General features: G+C 37.0%; 1 protein-coding gene across 1 annotated transcript; it reads right to left on the bottom strand.

The window, feature by feature from the left end:
• Window positions 1–1,365: 1,365 nt before the first annotated feature.
• On the bottom strand, window positions 1,366–7,950 carry LOC135154405 (uncharacterized). Its single transcript, XM_064100554.1, has 7 exons — window positions 7,373–7,950; window positions 5,492–6,532; window positions 4,853–4,979; window positions 4,248–4,412; window positions 3,156–3,298; window positions 2,749–2,837; window positions 1,366–2,377 (listed from the first exon to the last, which is right to left on the bottom strand). The coding sequence occupies exons 1-7, from the start codon at window positions 7,485–7,487 to the stop codon at window positions 2,135–2,137; spliced, it is 1,923 nt and encodes a 640-aa protein (XP_063956624.1). The 5' UTR covers window positions 7,488–7,950; the 3' UTR covers window positions 1,366–2,134.
• Window positions 7,951–17,733: the final 9,783 nt, after the last annotated feature.

Below are 17,733 nucleotides of genomic sequence, written 5' to 3'. Positions count from 1 at the left end.
TTGAGGAAGATTGAATGTATAATAAGAAAGTTATGAGCATTTGAATATTGAGATCACTAATGCCATGTAGATCCTCCCATTGGCAATGCGACCAAGATCTGTGATGTCACACACGTACAACTCCCTCATTACTTTAGTACTTATTTCACTTATATTATCACTTTTATAGAGTCTATCACAAGGTGAGGTGTTCTCTTTATGAGAGGACAAGTACATAGGTTTCACAACATTATATCATTGATGAATCGTTTGTCATATGATTAGAATGAGCAAAAAGAGATGTTTTGGGGTATATTTTCAGCGTCCAAAAGGGGAGAGTTGTTCATCTGTGACATCATAGATCTTGGTCGCATTGCCAATGGGAGGATCTCCATAACATTAGTGATCTCGACATTCAAATGCTCATAACTCTTCTATTGCTAATCCTATTTTACTCAAACTTTTGTTGATCTTATTCTTTGATTTTTCTGCTTTCACAAAAGCCAACTTGCTCCAAGAGTTTCATTCTCCTTTAAGGTCAAGTCCACCCCAGAAAAATGTTGATTTGAATAAATAGAGAAAAATCAAACAAGCATTATGCTGAAAATTTCATCAAAATAGGACGTAAAATAAGAAAGTTATGACATTTAAAGTTTCGCTTATTTTTCACAAAACAGTGATATGCACAACTCAGTGACATGCAAATGAGACAGTCGATGATGTCTCTCACTCACTATTTATTTTGTTTTTTATTGTTTGAATTATACAATATTTCTTTTTTACAGATTTGACAGTACGGACCAACTTGATTGAACCATATAGTATTAAACAATGCTAGTCGCACATGTTCAGGGAGGAATTAATCATTGTTTCACACGACAACAGGGAGAAAATTGGAACATAATGAAATACAAAATAAATAGTGAGTGAGTGATGTCATCAGTCTCCTCATTTGCATACCGACAAGGATGTGAATATAATTATTTTGTCAAATTAAGGGAAATTTTAAAATGTCATAACTTTCTTATTTTACATCCGATTTTGATGAAATTTTCAGTGTTTTGTTTGTTTGATTTTTCTCTTATTATTCAAATAAACTCTTTGCTGGAGTGGACTTGTCCTTTAACGATCTTCAACACCTATGATTCTCAGCCAATCACATTTCAGGAAAGAGACCATTTGCAGAAAGAGTTGCGTTTAAAGTGTTAAATGCAAGTCCAGGAGTGCGAGCGTTTCATTGGTTGAAAAGAAAGCTGCGTTTGATTTTGTTAGTTTCGTTTGATCGCAACGCTTTCTGCAACGGGGCCCTGACACCTTGTCAGACGGCAAGTGTTGATTATACCGTCCCTTTTTTAAAACATACCTCGAATGACGTATGGAATCATCCTATTACCCGAATGTGAATAATACTTTTAATAGCCACCACCAATGGGCATATACACCAGGAAGATTTTTAAGTATTTAAGTATAAATATTTGATAATTGGATATGACAACTTGAATTAACAGCAAAATATCAGCACGCGGAAAGAATTTACAACTCTGTCTGACATGCCAAATGAGATGTATTCAATATTAGAATTTTTTTTTAAATATGAATATAAGGAAAGCAGCTGATTTTGGGGAAAGGGTTCATAAATTGATAAGATTTGCTTCAAAAAGACATTTATTTAGAAGAAAAAAAATATTGTATTTGGTTTTAAATCAGTGAGTCTAAATTTAATTCGATTAACATATTATTAGCTTATTCACAATATGCAATTTACAAGGTATATAATTATGCTTAATTACTTTAGAAATTTGGAAGGTATATTTAAAAATGATTTCAAGTATTATGTTTAGTGGAAATACAAAAATAAGAAAGATACATTAGTAGAACTCTATATGTTTCTGTTCTAGATATTCTTACTCTTTCTGCATCTGTATATATAACCACTTTTTTTGTTGATTTACACCGGTTCATAAATTTTTTGTACATGCTATTATATTGTTATTTTTATTTTATGAAATAAAGTACCTCAGAAGAGGAAAAGATAAAAAAGGGGGAAGCACTCGCACAACCATGTCGCATGCGCTGAGCAAGGAACGAAAACTGATTGTCTTGACATTGATAGGAGGGGTATTGTTGCTATAGTCCCTATAAACCCTTTTGGACGTTAGACGTTTTCAATATCTCTATCCACCAATAGCTGTATCCATTCTGCCTTGAGTAATTTCTTAGGGATCTTCATTTGTGTCGCGGATGCACATGCGGTGTTTGCCAATATATGAGCGCGAAGAGCCTGGAAGGATCCTGGTTGGACGATGACTAACTTCAGCCGACCAATCGCATCTCGTTTCCGTTGATGGGCGTAACCTGCTGCATCCGCCTGTAGTTGAGTGTCGACTTGTGATGTTAGCTGAGAATTGATAACAAAATAATATTTGAAAACTCGAATGGGAATTCAGAAGATTACATTTTTGCTGAAAAAACTAGAAACAGGATTCTGCCATTATATCCACATTGATTGGCAAACTTATTTTTATTCAAAGGAATTTGGCTTTTATTGGTTGTTCATTGCAAAACAGGCTCATTGACTTTCATTTAGACGAAATGAAGCAATTTAACTTATCGGAAATTGAGTTTTTAAGAGTTCTATATATAAAACCATGCTACGTGATGATAATGTGGCTGATTGAATAATGTCGTGATTGTGCCGATTGTCTGGAATCCATGGAAGTGTGGGGGAGAGGGTGAGTGAAGGGGAAGGGAAAATGAAAGAGAGAGTACCTCGTCAACGTTCAGCTCGCTTGTGCTGTCGTCGTCATCCAGTTCAGCAAATATAACATAATAGACCCTGTTTCTGAGATCAGAATGACCTAAATCAGAAGAAGAACATGTTATATGAACATACATTTGTATGACATATTCAGTGTACTGAAAACAAGCGAATCACATTATAGCACATGCCCGTTTCATTAAGGTCTTTAACTGCTGCACTTGGCCACATGCTAACAGGGTGGGGAAGCCAATCACAGTCCAGATTTCCGTGGTAGTTGCCATATTAATGACAAAGTTACAATATTTGTAACTCTTTAACAGGCCCCAGCATCGTGGTACAATGCGAGATTATTTTGACAATGCAAATTAAAGGAAGATGTGTTTTGGCGAAAAAAATCCACAAAAATGGATCTCACCTAATGCATCTTCGTAAAGCACACTTTCGACACAGGAGTAGTCAACAATGACCTTTCCGGAAGCTGCTAGTGTATCTACGATGGCTGACCTCAGGTTCACTTCCGTTGTCTTTTCTCCTTTCAAATTCAGAAGTTCACCAGATCTGTTTTTATACAGAAAAATGTATTTGTCATTTTATTTCCATCCTAAAATGACCATTTCAATCACATTAATTTTTGTCATTGATATACTAGTATTTGATAGCCAAAGTTGAAGGGATAGGCATGTGTTAGGGAATTTGGGAGTCCGTCCCTCCACGTTATAGTTTTGGGAAAGATATAGCTTCTCTTTTTGAAGGTTCAATCTGGACTGCCTTGTGGAACGCTCTACGTGGATCCGTAACAATAGCGGGTTTTCGCGCCGCCACTCAGAACCAATTCAAGAACACTGTAAAATGTAATTAAAATGCATGTAAAATCACAATGAAACAACTAAAAGGTCTTTGGCCTGTATTATGAAGTCGGGTTTAACTTAGACCGTGGTCTAACTCGGTGCTAATATCATGGGAAGCCAAACGTTTCAAATTTTTGTTTACAGTGAATGCTTCTCATGTTTACTGTGCTCTTTACTAATTATTTAATGGTGAAGACAATTGTCATACTTACCCTTCCTAGGCAGTTAATGTTTTGGGAGTCAAATGAGCTGATACGCTGAACCTCTACTGTTAGAGATTTATGTTACAACTGGCTTTCCATAGTTAAACCACAACTTAAAACCAGAGTTTAAATTAAACCCGGTTTCAGAATACGGGCCTTTGTAAAGAAGTGGTGAACAGGAGCAGCAGTTCGTCTGAAGTTTCGGAGCTGACGACAACTTGCAAATATGTCGTTCGCCCAGAGTCCAGGACGAAACTGCTGATTTGATTTACCAATTATCGACAAAGACTTTTTGGTTGCTCATTGCCATGAAGGGCATTCGACAATAAATTTTCTGTGTTTTTGAAAGCATCCTGAGCTGTGGAGCGAAAACTCGTTAATATCGATCTCGATACCGACATGCGTATAAGGTAAACCGCAACACTTATCGGATGTATACGGTCGTTTTACAATCACCTGTACTGGAAATCCAGGATTGGAGCACTGTTGTGGAACTTCGTCACTTTGATGACGTCACCAAGGCGATATCGATAAAGACCATCCATGTTCGTGATGGCGAGTTCATACGTTTGGCCTTCTTTGACTTCGTCTGCCAAGAGTGTATCGGGTTGGTCTTCTTCACTTTAAGAAAAAAAATCACATTAAATTGTATTAACACTCTCAAGAAACAAATGTATCAATAGCCAGTCGGTATGTTTCCAGTTGAACTCATGTTTTCAATTTACCACTTGGAAGGCTAGCAATTAAGTTTACGAGGAAAAGGGATATCCGAGGGCAGGAGGGAACCGGAATTCCTACTGAATTTGAAGCTTATGATTACTCATATTCTTTTTTTTCTTCTGAGTGTTGATCTTCATCATTTTTTTCCCTTCGTAGTCGAATTAGAGCATCCATTTATTCCTCCTTTTTTTTTCCAAAACATAAATACTATAATTGTGAGGAAGTTTTTGCTAAGAAGCAATAAGGCCATAAGGGGAATTGGTATATTTTCCTGGAGAAGAGTAAAATAATGGGCTATAAAGCACTGAAACGAGTGTATTGAGTAAACATCTAGGGCCTACCTATGTTCGATCGGGATAAACTCGTAAAACAGATCACCAGGGACTACAATGTACTGATGGTCTTTTCCGTAAAGTGTGCCAATTGTACCTTCCGATGCGTTGTAGGTAGACGAAATGAGTGGAATCCCTAAAATAAGTCCGAGAATAAGGAGGAACAAAATGGTCTGAAAATACGATCTTGACTTTTATTGACATGTGATATTATTTGCATTTGACATGTTAATTTTCAGGTTCTGACACGCCGCTGGTACATTTCGATACAGGTTCCTAAATTTAGTATACCTTTTGGCAAGAGTGATCTTCAGTTGGTATCATCAAACTCGTTGCTTCCCTGCTGGAAAGAAGTTTCACACAGTGTGTTCACAGGGGTGTTCAAACAGTGAACTATGTGGAGATATGATTATGACGGTGTGTTAGAATGAAAAGATAATGTCACACTGTGGTTACCTGGACAGTGCAATGTCGAGTGTGTACACATAGTGGGCTCTGTGAATATAGGATTCAGTATCTTACATTTTGTGCACTTTAATAGCACAGTTTCACATTGTCTTCCGATCAGTGAACACACTGTAAAACACACTGTGTTTTTCAAACATCACTGATTTCCCAAATGCTGTAGGAGAAAAATAGTAGACCTACCTTTTGTGTACGTAGCCTGTAAACGCTTTGCGTAGACCACGGATGCCCCAGATGATATCCCAAGCATGTACCTCATCCGCGGCCATATCCGTCTTGCAATACCGACAAAACCCTTCTGAAACTCCTTGGTTAGTTCAGCCGCTCTTTTAGGATCTGGCACCAACTCTGATTTCAGAGCAGCTCTAACATCAGCATCGATGTCGAGGTGGACATTAATCTTTCCTTGGTCGATATCATCAACGAGATCTCGCCATTCATCCTCGAGTAGGGAAAAGAACGAGTACATTGTCGGGGCAAAGAATGCGCTGATGTACTTGAGGGTCGGATCTCTGAGTCCGAAAAGGAGATGAACGTACATAGCATGTCGTTCATTGGTCAGTCGCATTCCCGCCGGCGGTGTGCTGAAGGTGATCCGAAAGAGTAGATCTGGGATCTGAATCATCGAGATAGGGCCCATTGGAATCCCACCTTCAGACATCTTCGGTTCGGTGTGAACGTAGAGAAGACACACCGTTTGCAACAGGGACTGCCCAGGATCGTACCGCTTTCGGAGCACACGAGACACCACGGTGCCCAGTTTGAAGAGAAAGACAGATTGGCGTTTCTTAGAAGCGATGATAAGCTTCCGACGTCCTGTTGTTCCTGATGTCAAAGCTATCCTCGAAGGCTTTCCTGGGAGTACCACGTTTTCCTCTCCTTGTGCGACGCGCTCCACATACGGCCGATAATGCGCGTATGTCGTCAGCGGATGACTGGTCCGGAAGTCAGACACTGAAGTCATCTTAGCGAATCCGTGGTCTCTTCCGTAAGCAGTCTTCGCCATCTCCGACAATGTCTTCATGAGAAACCTTTGTTGCATCTCCATGCAATGGATCGAGTCCAATTCTTGCCGTTTCTGGTAGAAAGCCCCAACCCATTCCATAATGTTCATGAATAAATACCGACATATTAAGAGCTTGACGTCATCATATTTTGGTGCAATCAAGAAGGAGACGTGTAGCAGTATAAATGTAATCGTAGACATGCAGATGAGAGCACACACTGTAATGAATTTAAGAAAACATACATTAGTAATCTATGTCACACAGTTGCAGTGGCGTAATGAGCCAACAATATTTGGAGGGGGTCAGGTATGGTAGATGGAGCTAAAGTTTTAAGAATATTAGAGTGAACAACAATTTCGACCATTTTAATACCCCAAAAAATGTACTCTTAGAAAGATTTTGAAAAGAGAAAACTATTCACAAAAGTTTTCCTTTTCTTTTTTTTTCGGAGGGGGAGGGGATGGCCGTCTGAACGCCAGTTACAGTTAGCATAAAGCATCATACAACATTTTCATTTAAGCTGCACGTTTCTCCATAGTACCCAAACTTGCGCATCACTGCAACCAAAGAGAGACGAAATTTGTGAAAAATTGTATACATGGTATAGAAAATAGTAGGAAATCAAATATATCACGGGCATAAGATGAATGAGGTATGGCAGGGGGACAATAATGGCCAATCTTAAGTGGGACACCAATACTCTACGTAAACCCTTATTATTGAGGGCGCCCTTAATCATGAGCTAACGTGTCGTATAATCATTTTTATCTTGAGGACTATTGTTATTCTAGTTCTAGTGGTCAAATTGTCGATTTAATATGAAAGGAGACCTGAGGTATTAAGGCCTATACGTACGAATTCGTATGTAGAAAATATTCAAAGAAATGATTTATAGTATAACGTACCTTTATACTACTAGTGCCGATCGAATTCATCTTTGTATAGAGTTGGCTTCCCACCATGCCTACGTTTATGTACGTTATTGAAAAAAAAACCAGAATAATACCACATACATACTGTCGTAGTACTATACTCTCATAAATTGTAAGCAACTTACCCCACACTATGAATGCTGGCCAAGAAAGCCGCCATGCATCTATCACCCAGAGTGGAAAAAACACGAGCATGAAACATATGCAGCCCAGCAGACGAAGCTTGCCCTGCGCGAACATGTTTCAGTGATGAAAAATATTATGCGAATATTACCAATAAATTCATTAGTTTCCCTAGCCTGTCGTCATGTGTCACAGTAAATGAATGAATGTTTATGACGATGCAGAGATATGATCCTGTTGAATGCACATCAGAACTATATTCCAGAGCAGAGGCATAATGAATTGATAATACCATACATCATAAATAGTGCTATGCTCCGCTCATGGCCCACGTACACGTTGACAAAAGATATGTTTTTCAATATTTCAGGAGTCAAAAGTTCATCTTTTCAGTGATAACAAAATCATGCAAATATTATCGATTAATTCATATTTTCCCCTCGTCATATGTCACAGTAAACATATAAAAGAATGTTTATGATAATGCAGAGATATAATCCTCTTTAATGCACAGAGCTACATTCCAGAGCAGAGAATATGCTGCGCTCGTGGTCCATGTACAGGTTGACAAAGGATATGTTTTTCAACATTTCAGAAGTCAAGAGTTCAAGTTTTTGCTCGACTTGTAACCGTGAATAGCATTATACATGTAAAACTGGTGATGCATGGTGACGGATGCTTTAGCTAGGTCAAACGTAGTCTCACCTATCCCCAAGTAGGCCCCAGCCATGGCTCTACATACCCCCCCCCCTCTCTCTCTCTCTCTCTCTCTGTCTCTGTCTCTCTCTGCCTCTCTCCCTCTCTCTCCTCCCCCTCCCACCCCCTCTCTTTCTCTTTTTCTTGGAAGATATGAAGATCTAGATTTTAAAGAGCCCAAAAGGAACTAAAACCACTTTTGACCAAAATTTATTTATAAACACGTGCATCTTGAAATACATGGGAAACGAATGCACCATGTCACATAATTATTACATGATTTTAATGTTAAATAAACCTGGTTACAAATTAAGGGTTTCATTCCATTTAGGGTTCCCCGCCAACAAAACAAGTTAAAAACGAGAACACTTTACCATAATCGGATATGAAATAAGAAACTTATGACATTTTAAAGTTTCGCTTGCATTATCATCCGGGTCGATATTCAAATAAGGGAACTGATTCTGTCACCTGCTCATTTTATACGAATATGAAATATCTTTGAGAACCATGCCCTCCCTATATAATTTGATGAGGTCAGGCAAACGTCTGAGATCCCTTCTCGGCAGAACCTCACGCTTCGTAAATTCTTTCGTTCCATTTTCAATCCGTGCATATATAGGCTGCGTTTATCCGACCTCAAGCCAGAATCGTGATTTGAATCATGATTGGAATCATGATTCAAATCACAAACATGAATCACAATTACTACAGAATCAGGGTTTAGACGACCTTCGTTCCAACGCTGTTTCTCCTCGGATTCGGACCGATCCAGTGCGCATCACAGTGCGCAGTTTGACCCAGGAAGTATAGGTCAACGTTGGACACTTAATTGGAGGTCGGCGACGTACATGTGATGTGACAACGTGGGGCGCGCGCCTTGGCAAGAACCGGAAATAGCTCGACACAATGACGTCATATAATCATGATTCAAATCACGATATCGTTTATCCGAACATTTTCGTACGTGATTCTGCAGAAACGTCTTTCCAAACGCCCTTTTTTTCGTAGTTCATGTTTGTGATTCTAATCATGATTATATTCAATTTCGACTAAACGCAATCGTGATTCTGCAGAATCGTGATTTGAATCATGATTGGAATCATGATTATAGGGTAAAAAAGTGGCGGATAAACGCACTAGGCCATACTAAATTATATTACCCCCCCCCCCTTCCTGCCTTTTATCTTAATTTCTCTTATCTTTGCTTTTTGATTTGCATAATGTTTACTACATGTATCGTGTAATCTTTTGTGTGTATCATGTGAAATTATGAATTATTTTGTGCGAACAAATTGAATTTCCATTTGTACCGATTGCAATTGGACAATAAAAATATCTGAATCTGAATATATTATAAAGTGAAGCACATTTTTTCCCTTAACATGTGGAATTGCCATTCAAGATTCAAGAAGTTTATTTTCATTTCCATTGCAAATATAAATCAAATACAGATACAAAATAAAGTATGAGTACAAAATCAATTTTACCTCATAATTATATAATGAAAAGCATTGCTTGTAGAGCGTGGATCCCTATAGCGAGTTGAAGAAATAATTTATATTAAGTAATTGAGAAAAGGCTAAGTAATAACAGTTAATAAAATGTGGAAATTCTGTATTGCTGTATCCTATTGGCTATTGTGATTTAATGAAGATTCTTTAATATTGTCAAATGCAAAAAAAAAAAAAAAATTAATAAAAAAAGAATAAAGTGTGTGTGACACCATCGACTCTCTCATTTGCATATCTTATCAGCGTGTTACGCATATGAATGCTTTGTGGGAAATAGTGAAAACCCAGTGAAAATGTGAAATCTCGTAAATTGTTATTTGATTGTTCACTCTTAAAATGTTGGGCAACATACTGTCCACACAACAATTGGTTGAAAAATTTATCCAACTCAACACATTATTGGTTTAAAACTACCCAGAATTTGATAAAGTTTTTAATAATTTGTTGTGTGGACAGTATGTTGCCCAACCTTTTTAATAGTGTTCTCTTTTAAATAAAATCAACTTTTGGGGGCTTGACTTTAAAGATTAATGCCATTTGTGGCAACGACTTCAAGATGAGTTCTTATAGAATGACAACCCTCCTGTGCCCCGTCTTACAAAGATTTACGATTGATCCGATTAATCGAAACTATGGACGGTCAACAACGTCAACATCTATTATGCATGTTTGTTCAAAATATTTTTTGCATTCATTGTTTTCTTGAAAATTCACTGCGCTTCTCTTTGCATACAAAGGACATCGTGCAAATTTTTCGTAGAAAATTATGGTACGGATGGATTTCCATAGAGTTACGATTTGTATTATAGCATGGCATGAAAACAGCGATATACATTCATGCAATGTATATTTTGTAGGAAATTCAGTTTGTAATTGCAGAATAAAATATGTGCGAAAAGTTTATGCAATAAATCCAGAGCAGCAATAGATACTGACAAACGCCCTCTACTGTTCATAAATATTTTGATTAAAACTTCCACTTGATGCCATTTTTTTTTCTTCTTAAATTCTGATCTCTGCTTTTACTTTCCCGTTCAGTACCAAAGTATAATGAAATGCGATTTACAGATTTCTTATAATGTATCATTAAATCACGTTGGAGTATTAGGGTTAGTGTACTATGCGAAGTGATGCGTGTCACCAGTAAATGAAAACAAAATTTCAAAGTACTCGTCTAAATCCTCTTTTAAGTGTAATGAGTTAATAAGTACTTTCATATTTGAAATCGAAAATTATTCATTGCTGGTATAATCTTATTCATGGCCAATCCTCTCCTTTACCAGGAAAACTACTTCCTCCTGACCTTGGGTAATCATAATCACCGTCGGGATTGTTTAACCAACCTATTAATATGAAATCTATGGAAGCTTAATAGTTCCACCCAGGTGAATCAGGGTACTAATGGATAATTCGTTTTTCCTTTCCAATCATCGCAGAGCAAAAACGGAAATCAGCCCCGTGGTTCGGTCTTTGAAAACACAAAAACAGAATATTGAAATCAGAAATGCTTTTGGGCTCTTTCTGATTTCTCATTCTATATTTGTGTTTGTTATATATCAAATACAAAATCAGAACACGCTCTCCGCTCCGTGATTCTGTTTGGAAAAATGCAGACAGCGAAAACGAAATCGGAAACTAGCTTTCTACTTCCTGCTCTGTGATTTTGTTTTTCGCACAGCCAACAGCCATATCGAAATACGGTTTCCGCTCGTCCTTTCTTTCAAGTATATTAAAGAGCGCCCTTACGTTTCCGATCGTTATACACGTGCATGCGTGACTATTAAATCTTCTCTCATAAATCTTACTAGTAGTATTTTAATAATTAGAAATTAAAAAAGGGGCCTAAGCTTTCGATCCTAGCAGAATCTTCGTCGGAGGCAAAATAATAATAACTTACAGGTTGCTTTACAGATGTTCTTTTTTGTGATACAACCATCAAGAAATGGTGAATAGTTTGTTTGACTTAATAAGGTTATACTGTTTTTCAATTAGACATATATATTATGTATGTTGATCAATGTAAGAGAAAAGAATATGTATTCCTTAAAATAATTATGGAATCAATCTTGTTAGAAAAAAAATGTATATCAGATATTTTGAGAACAAATTGAATTGATTTAGAATTTATTCATGACATTGTTTTACTTCATTTTCGTTAAGAATTGTCAAATGTATGGATGTGTTGATCACAATATTTGTACATTTAAACCAAGCTTTGTATTTATGGTGTAATTTTTTTTTACATCGCTTTTTAATTTATGATAGTGAATGTAATATTTTACTATGTTCAATTTTCTTTGATGAGATGCATACATATTAAGGGGGCTCAAATTTGCAAATTTAAAGGAATAAGGGCTCTTTCAAGCATTTTTTTTATTTACAAAAAGGATTTTTTTCAAGGGGCCCCAGGGTTATTCCGAAGGCCAAGCCGGGGTAACCAGGTATCCTAACTTGTAGAACTTGACTCGCGCATCCTGATAACTACTAGATTGACCCGGCCAATGAACATTTAGGGGGCTCAATCTTTAAAAAAAAAAGGAATAAAGGTCTATTTCAAGTATTTTTTTTAATAAAAAAGTAATTTTTCAAGAGCCCCCAGGGATATCCCTACGGCCAAGCCGGAATAACCAGGTATCCAGGCAACCAGATAAACACTAGCTTGACCCGGCGCATGCACATTTAGGGGGCTCAAATTAACAAAATTAAAGGAATAAAGGGCCCCTTGAAAAAATTGCTTTTTAAATAAAAAATGCTTGAAATAGCCCTTTATTCCTTTAGTTTTGTTACTTTAAGCCCCCTAAATGTGCATGCACCGGGTCAATCTAGTAATTATCTGGTTGCCCAGGTCAAGTTCTACAAATTAGGATACCTTGTTACCCCGGCTAGGCCGTCGGGATATCCCTGGGGGCCACTTTAAAAAAAAATCCTTTTTGTAAATTAAAAAAATGCTTGAAAGAGCCCTTTATTCCTTTAAATTTGCAAATTTGAGACCCCTTAATATGCATGCATCGGGTCAAGCTAGTGTTTGGTTGCCCATCAAGTCAAGTTCTACAAGTTAGGATACCTTGTTACCCCGGCTAGGCCGTCGGGATATCCCTGGGGGCCCCTTGAAAAAAAATCCTTTTTGTAAATAAAAAAAATGCTTGAAAGAGCCCTTTATTCCTTTAAATTTGCAAATTTGAGCCCCCTTAATATGCATGTATCGGGTCAAGCTAGTGTTTATCTCGTTGCCGAAGTCGAGTTTTACGAGTTAGTATACCTTGTTACCCCGGCTAGGCCGTTGGGATATCCTTGGGGGCCCCTTGAAAAAAAAATCAAAAATTTTATGCCCTTTTATTCACTCAAGTTGGTCCCCTAAATGTTCTTGCATTTGGGCATGCCAGTGTTTTTATGGTTGCCCGAGACACGCTTCACCTGTTAAATCCCCTAGTTAGTCTCTTACACTGATGAACATACATAATATATATATCTAATTGAAAAGCAGTACAACCTATTAAAGTCAAACAAAATATTCACCATTTCTTGCTGGTTGTATCACAAAAAAAAAACTGTAAAGAAACCTGTAAGTTATTAAAATACTACTAGTTAGATTTATGAGAGAAGATTTAATAGTCACGCATGCACGTGTATAACGATCGGAAACGTAAGGGCGCTCTTTAATATACTTGAAAGAAAGGACGAGCAGAAACAGTATTTCGATATGGCTGTTGGCTGTGCGAAAAACAAAATCACAGAGCAGGAAGTAGAAAGCTAGTTTCCGATTTCGTTTTCGCTGTCTGCGTTTTTCCAAATAGAATCACGGAGCGGAGAGCGGAGAGCGTGTTCTGATTTTGTTTTTGATATATAACAAACACAAATATAGAATGAGAAATCAGAAAGAGCCCAAAAGCATTTCTGATTTCAATATTCTGTTTTTGATCTACAAAAACGAAATCACAACACGTTTTTCTCGTTGTGATTTCGTTTTTGTGTTTTCAAAGACCGAACCACGGGGCTGATTTCCGTTTTTGCTCTGCGATGATTGGAAAGGAAAAACGAATTATCCATTAGTACCCTGATTCAGGTGTTCGTATAATCATCTAGTCATGTCTACATCTCTTAGGGAAAAGGATAAGATGACGAGATCTCGGATCTCGTCATGTCTACATCCTGTGTTTGAGAGATGATCAGATGACAAGATCTTGGGTCTCGTCATATATCTGGGAAATTGTTTTTTTAGGCTCATGATATATATATACAGCTATAAACAAAGACAGCAAAGTATCAAGTATTGATTTAAAGTTAGAATACACCCTTTCTAAAACAGATCACTGACGGAAGATATGCAGTGACTGCCAAAAATCGCAAAATAAAATGCCAGTTGCAAAACACCCCCCTTGCTGTACAACTTTGGTACTAATCTTCAATAAAAAAAATGTTCTGGTTCAATCAATCTTGCAGAGGTAATGGACAGAATGATTGATTTTATCACAAAGTAAAATTGAAGCTGGTGTCTTGGTGTTATTCCATCCCACTTTTTATCATCGACGCCAAACTGATTGGCCGGTCACGGATGCATGTCTTCTCACAATAACATCGCGAAAGAAACATTACACACCCCTTCTTCTCCTTCTTCATTAATCCTGGAATATAAAACACATTTTGTTTGCAAACCAGCAAACGGTCTTTTTTTTATATAATTAATGTTGGATGACGCCATATACTGCTTGCATATGGGAAGTAGTTCCAGAAATCTTTGATCTACAGTGCGTATCAAAAAAAAGTTTACACTTTGAAAAAGCCCTGGGAATTAAAAAGTATACAACATATTGGTAAATTTTTCACATATAATATTGGGGTTTGGTCTTATCTATCCAATGAAAGTAAAAGTTTTGACAGAATGTTACACTTGAGTGAGCACTGTCCATTTTTGTAAAGCTCGCAGAAATCTGTTTGCGCAAAAATGCTCGTTTTCACGCTGTATCAAGGGGAAAAGGCGAAATCAAACTTACCCTGCGAAACATTTCTCATACATTTCCCTTGCACTTTTAGTCAACTGAAATAAAACGGATACCATCAAGCATTTTGTAACAATTTTGCCACCCAAATTGAAATTTCAACACTTAGTAAGCACAAACTTTACCCTTTTTGTGCCCGCTGGATCTGAGGACATAAATGAATCTAAACAAAAGTTTATATCAGACATATCCAGCATTTTTTTACTAAGTTTTTATCATTTAAAGTGGGTTTACATTTCATTTTTCATTTAATACTTGTTTCTCCAAACTTTTCCCAAGCTTGACAATGATTAACAAAATGAAAATCAAGCCTAAGCCATTCCATGTAAATCACAGCTCAGTGTAAAGCAAATATCGTCACGATGGCCTCGGTGTGTGGGGGAGAGGGGTGGGGCGCAATGCACTCTTCGAAGTGTTTGGGGGCAATGAAACAAGTTAAAAAAGGTAAAAGATATCTACAAATCAATTTTACTAGCTAAATTACACGTGTTCTTCATGATTAAGGTTTACTTTTATTCGCATAACTATTTCAAAGTTCTGCGCAAATCAATTTTCACTAACTTTTCAAAATTAAGTGGTATTCACTTACGCGGAAATATTTTTCGACAGTTATATCGTCATTTGCTTAAATGGATCTGTACCAATGTAAAAATGTGGAAAAATCTTCAGGATATTACGAATGTATAATTTTACAGGATTTTTTTCTTAGTGTAAACTTTTTTTTATACGCACTGTATAACAAAAAGCAAAATGAGGTGGTCAAATCTTGGACTTAAAATTGTCGCGTCATTCCTCAGGTTTCTTAAGGGGACATTTATTTGTGGGAGGTGAGACCATAAATTGGGGAGACGCCTCTATCAACCCCTATTTCATATTATGAATAGCGGTCCTTATAAGAAGCAAGCCTTTGTAGGAATCATGACAAGCGAGCCTCTACTCACATTATGAATAACGGTCCTTATCACTGTAGTTGTCCCTCACGTATTTTTTTTTTCAGAAACCATGTAAAAACACGTGGTAATGACAATCGAATTGTAATTTCATGCATGTTCGGCCTCTACTTTCGCCCCCCCCCCCCCCCCCACCGTGCAAAACCGTTTATTCCCCCTTTCTGGCTTATAATAATAATAACGATAATAATACGTTAAGCTTTACATTAATCAGCTAGGTACAAATTATTATAACATACCATTAACTTATATAAAGAGGTAAAGTACACAATATCAATAATAATAATTACGATCCAGTTTGGATAGCGCAGCTATAATATTGCATATATTCTTCTGCACTTGATACTTGGTATCATTATTACCCCGGCTGTAGCTGAGCCGCTATATCGGCGCTAAAGCATTCAGGTAAAAATCCTACCTTATACCCATTCATCCACCTAGGTCGAGAGCAGCACAATGTGGGTAAGTATCTTGCTGAAGGAAAAAACGCCATGACTGGTATTCGAACCCACGTCCCTCAGATTGAAAGACGAGAGTCGTAGCCACTAGACCACGGCACCTCGCCACACCAGGAAGAATCAAAATGACAATCCTTTATGGAAAGGAAGATATTATGAAAGAATGCATGGTTTCCATGATTGATAAGATTACTGATTTTAATTAAAAGGGTTGGGTCCAGGTAATTTTTACACGGGCAAGGCAACCTAATAATTACGGTTTTTTTTTCCAATTTGATAACAGATATAATTATATATTCAAACATCGCAGTCATGTTTTTCTGATATCTGTCAACCTATTGTTTCTTCTTTTCCCCTCCTTACTTTTTTTTATTTTATTTTCTTTGGTTTGAAATAATATTTTTAAAACCGAAAACGCGACACACTGACAATAGTATTGGATTTTTTATAATTAATTTCCGCGTTCGGTGCATCTTTCAAGCGCTTGAAGGTAAAGTTGTTAAATTTATGAGGTGGATGTGATGGATGGTGTGTGTGTAAGAAACTTGATTGGGACGACCCCGGCATTCAATCAATCGAAAGCGTATTTCTTTGATTAAGCTCACGGGAAATCTTGAAGACTCGAACACAGCTTCAATTTGGAAACCAAAGATCGTTTGCGTGCAATGGTCATATTATAGAGAGGCAGTGATATTAGACGTTTTGATCTCAAGTGTTTGTTTTAAAGGCAAACGCGATCGGAGATGATTTATGTACTGTTTGAACCTGCAGAATTACCTAGAATATTATTCGTGCTGTATTGTATTGTGTTTATTAGCTTTAAATCGGTGGGCGATGTTCTATTCTTCTTAGATGAATTAAAAAAAATACAAAAACTGATATCGTCATGAAGAAACTACCAATCAGTACCAATATATACCAATACTATTTGGGGGAGCGTTTTGCCAATTTTTCATCCGACAAGTTTTCAGGTTTGACAACTTTCATTGGTTTTGGTTGACTGAGACTTACGTCCCACTGTTACTTCAGTAAACAATTGTCAGATAAATCATTTGACACGTGATTTGATCATGAAACGCTCCTTTGATCGCCGAAATAGGAATTTACGGTCTCGTTTAATATTTCATTATTTCAAATTATTTCAAATAAATGAGCAGATGAAAGAAAGAACAGAATAACACTTCTATGCTAAGCAAATCATCATTACTCATCAAGACATTCCAAACGTGCTTTACATGAATGTTTAGTATGATTAAGGAGGTTTGGTATTGATGTTGTGGGACTCTAAAAGAGACATGCGTTTATTCTGTATCACAAAGCTTAGTGAATGATCATATAGGGCTAGTTTTAATGATGGATTGCATAGATCATCATTTGCGATCAATTGTACTAATGAACTGTATACGATCAACTGCAAAAATTGGGGCCTTTGTTATAATAATACTGCCCTCTGTAGCCAAAGTCATCACAATTCATGTCCAGAGAAATGTGCAGGGTTACAGTGATGCACTGTATACAAGGATCAAAGAATCGTCTAATATTCCAATATTTACACATATCTCATTCGGATATTAATATAATTTGAGAATGAATAATTTGACAGACCCAATTAAGGATTGCATAACTCATTTTTAATGTCCGTATGTAAGGCGTTAATTTAAAATTGTTACTCTCCACCCAGGTGACTTAAATGATTACCCCGGTATAGAAGAAACCGGAGAATAAATCACACAAAAATCAGCGCCATA

This window comes from Lytechinus pictus, chromosome 1 (assembly GCF_037042905.1).
Source record: "Lytechinus pictus isolate F3 Inbred chromosome 1, Lp3.0, whole genome shotgun sequence".
NCBI classification, from domain to species: Eukaryota; Metazoa; Echinodermata; class Echinoidea; order Temnopleuroida; family Toxopneustidae; genus Lytechinus; species Lytechinus pictus.
The sequence above is the reverse complement of the archived record's forward strand: the minus strand, read 5'-3'. Positions and strand labels throughout refer to the sequence as shown.

What these genes read in the sequence shown, in the direction of transcription:
- LOC135154405 (XM_064100554.1), bottom strand. Translation starts at nt 7,487, where the DNA reads ATGTTCGCGCAGGGCAAGCTTCGTCTGCTGGGCTGCATATGTTTCATG. An exon ending in GCCAGCATTCATAGTGTGGG is followed by an intron (nt 6,533 to 7,372) that starts GTAAGTTGCTTA and finishes AATTCATTACAG; the next exon opens with TGTGTGCTCTCATCTGCATG. An exon ending in GCGAGCTGAACGTTGACGAG is followed by an intron (nt 2,378 to 2,748) that starts GTACTCTCTCTT and finishes ATCAATTCTCAG; the next exon opens with CTAACATCACAAGTCGACAC.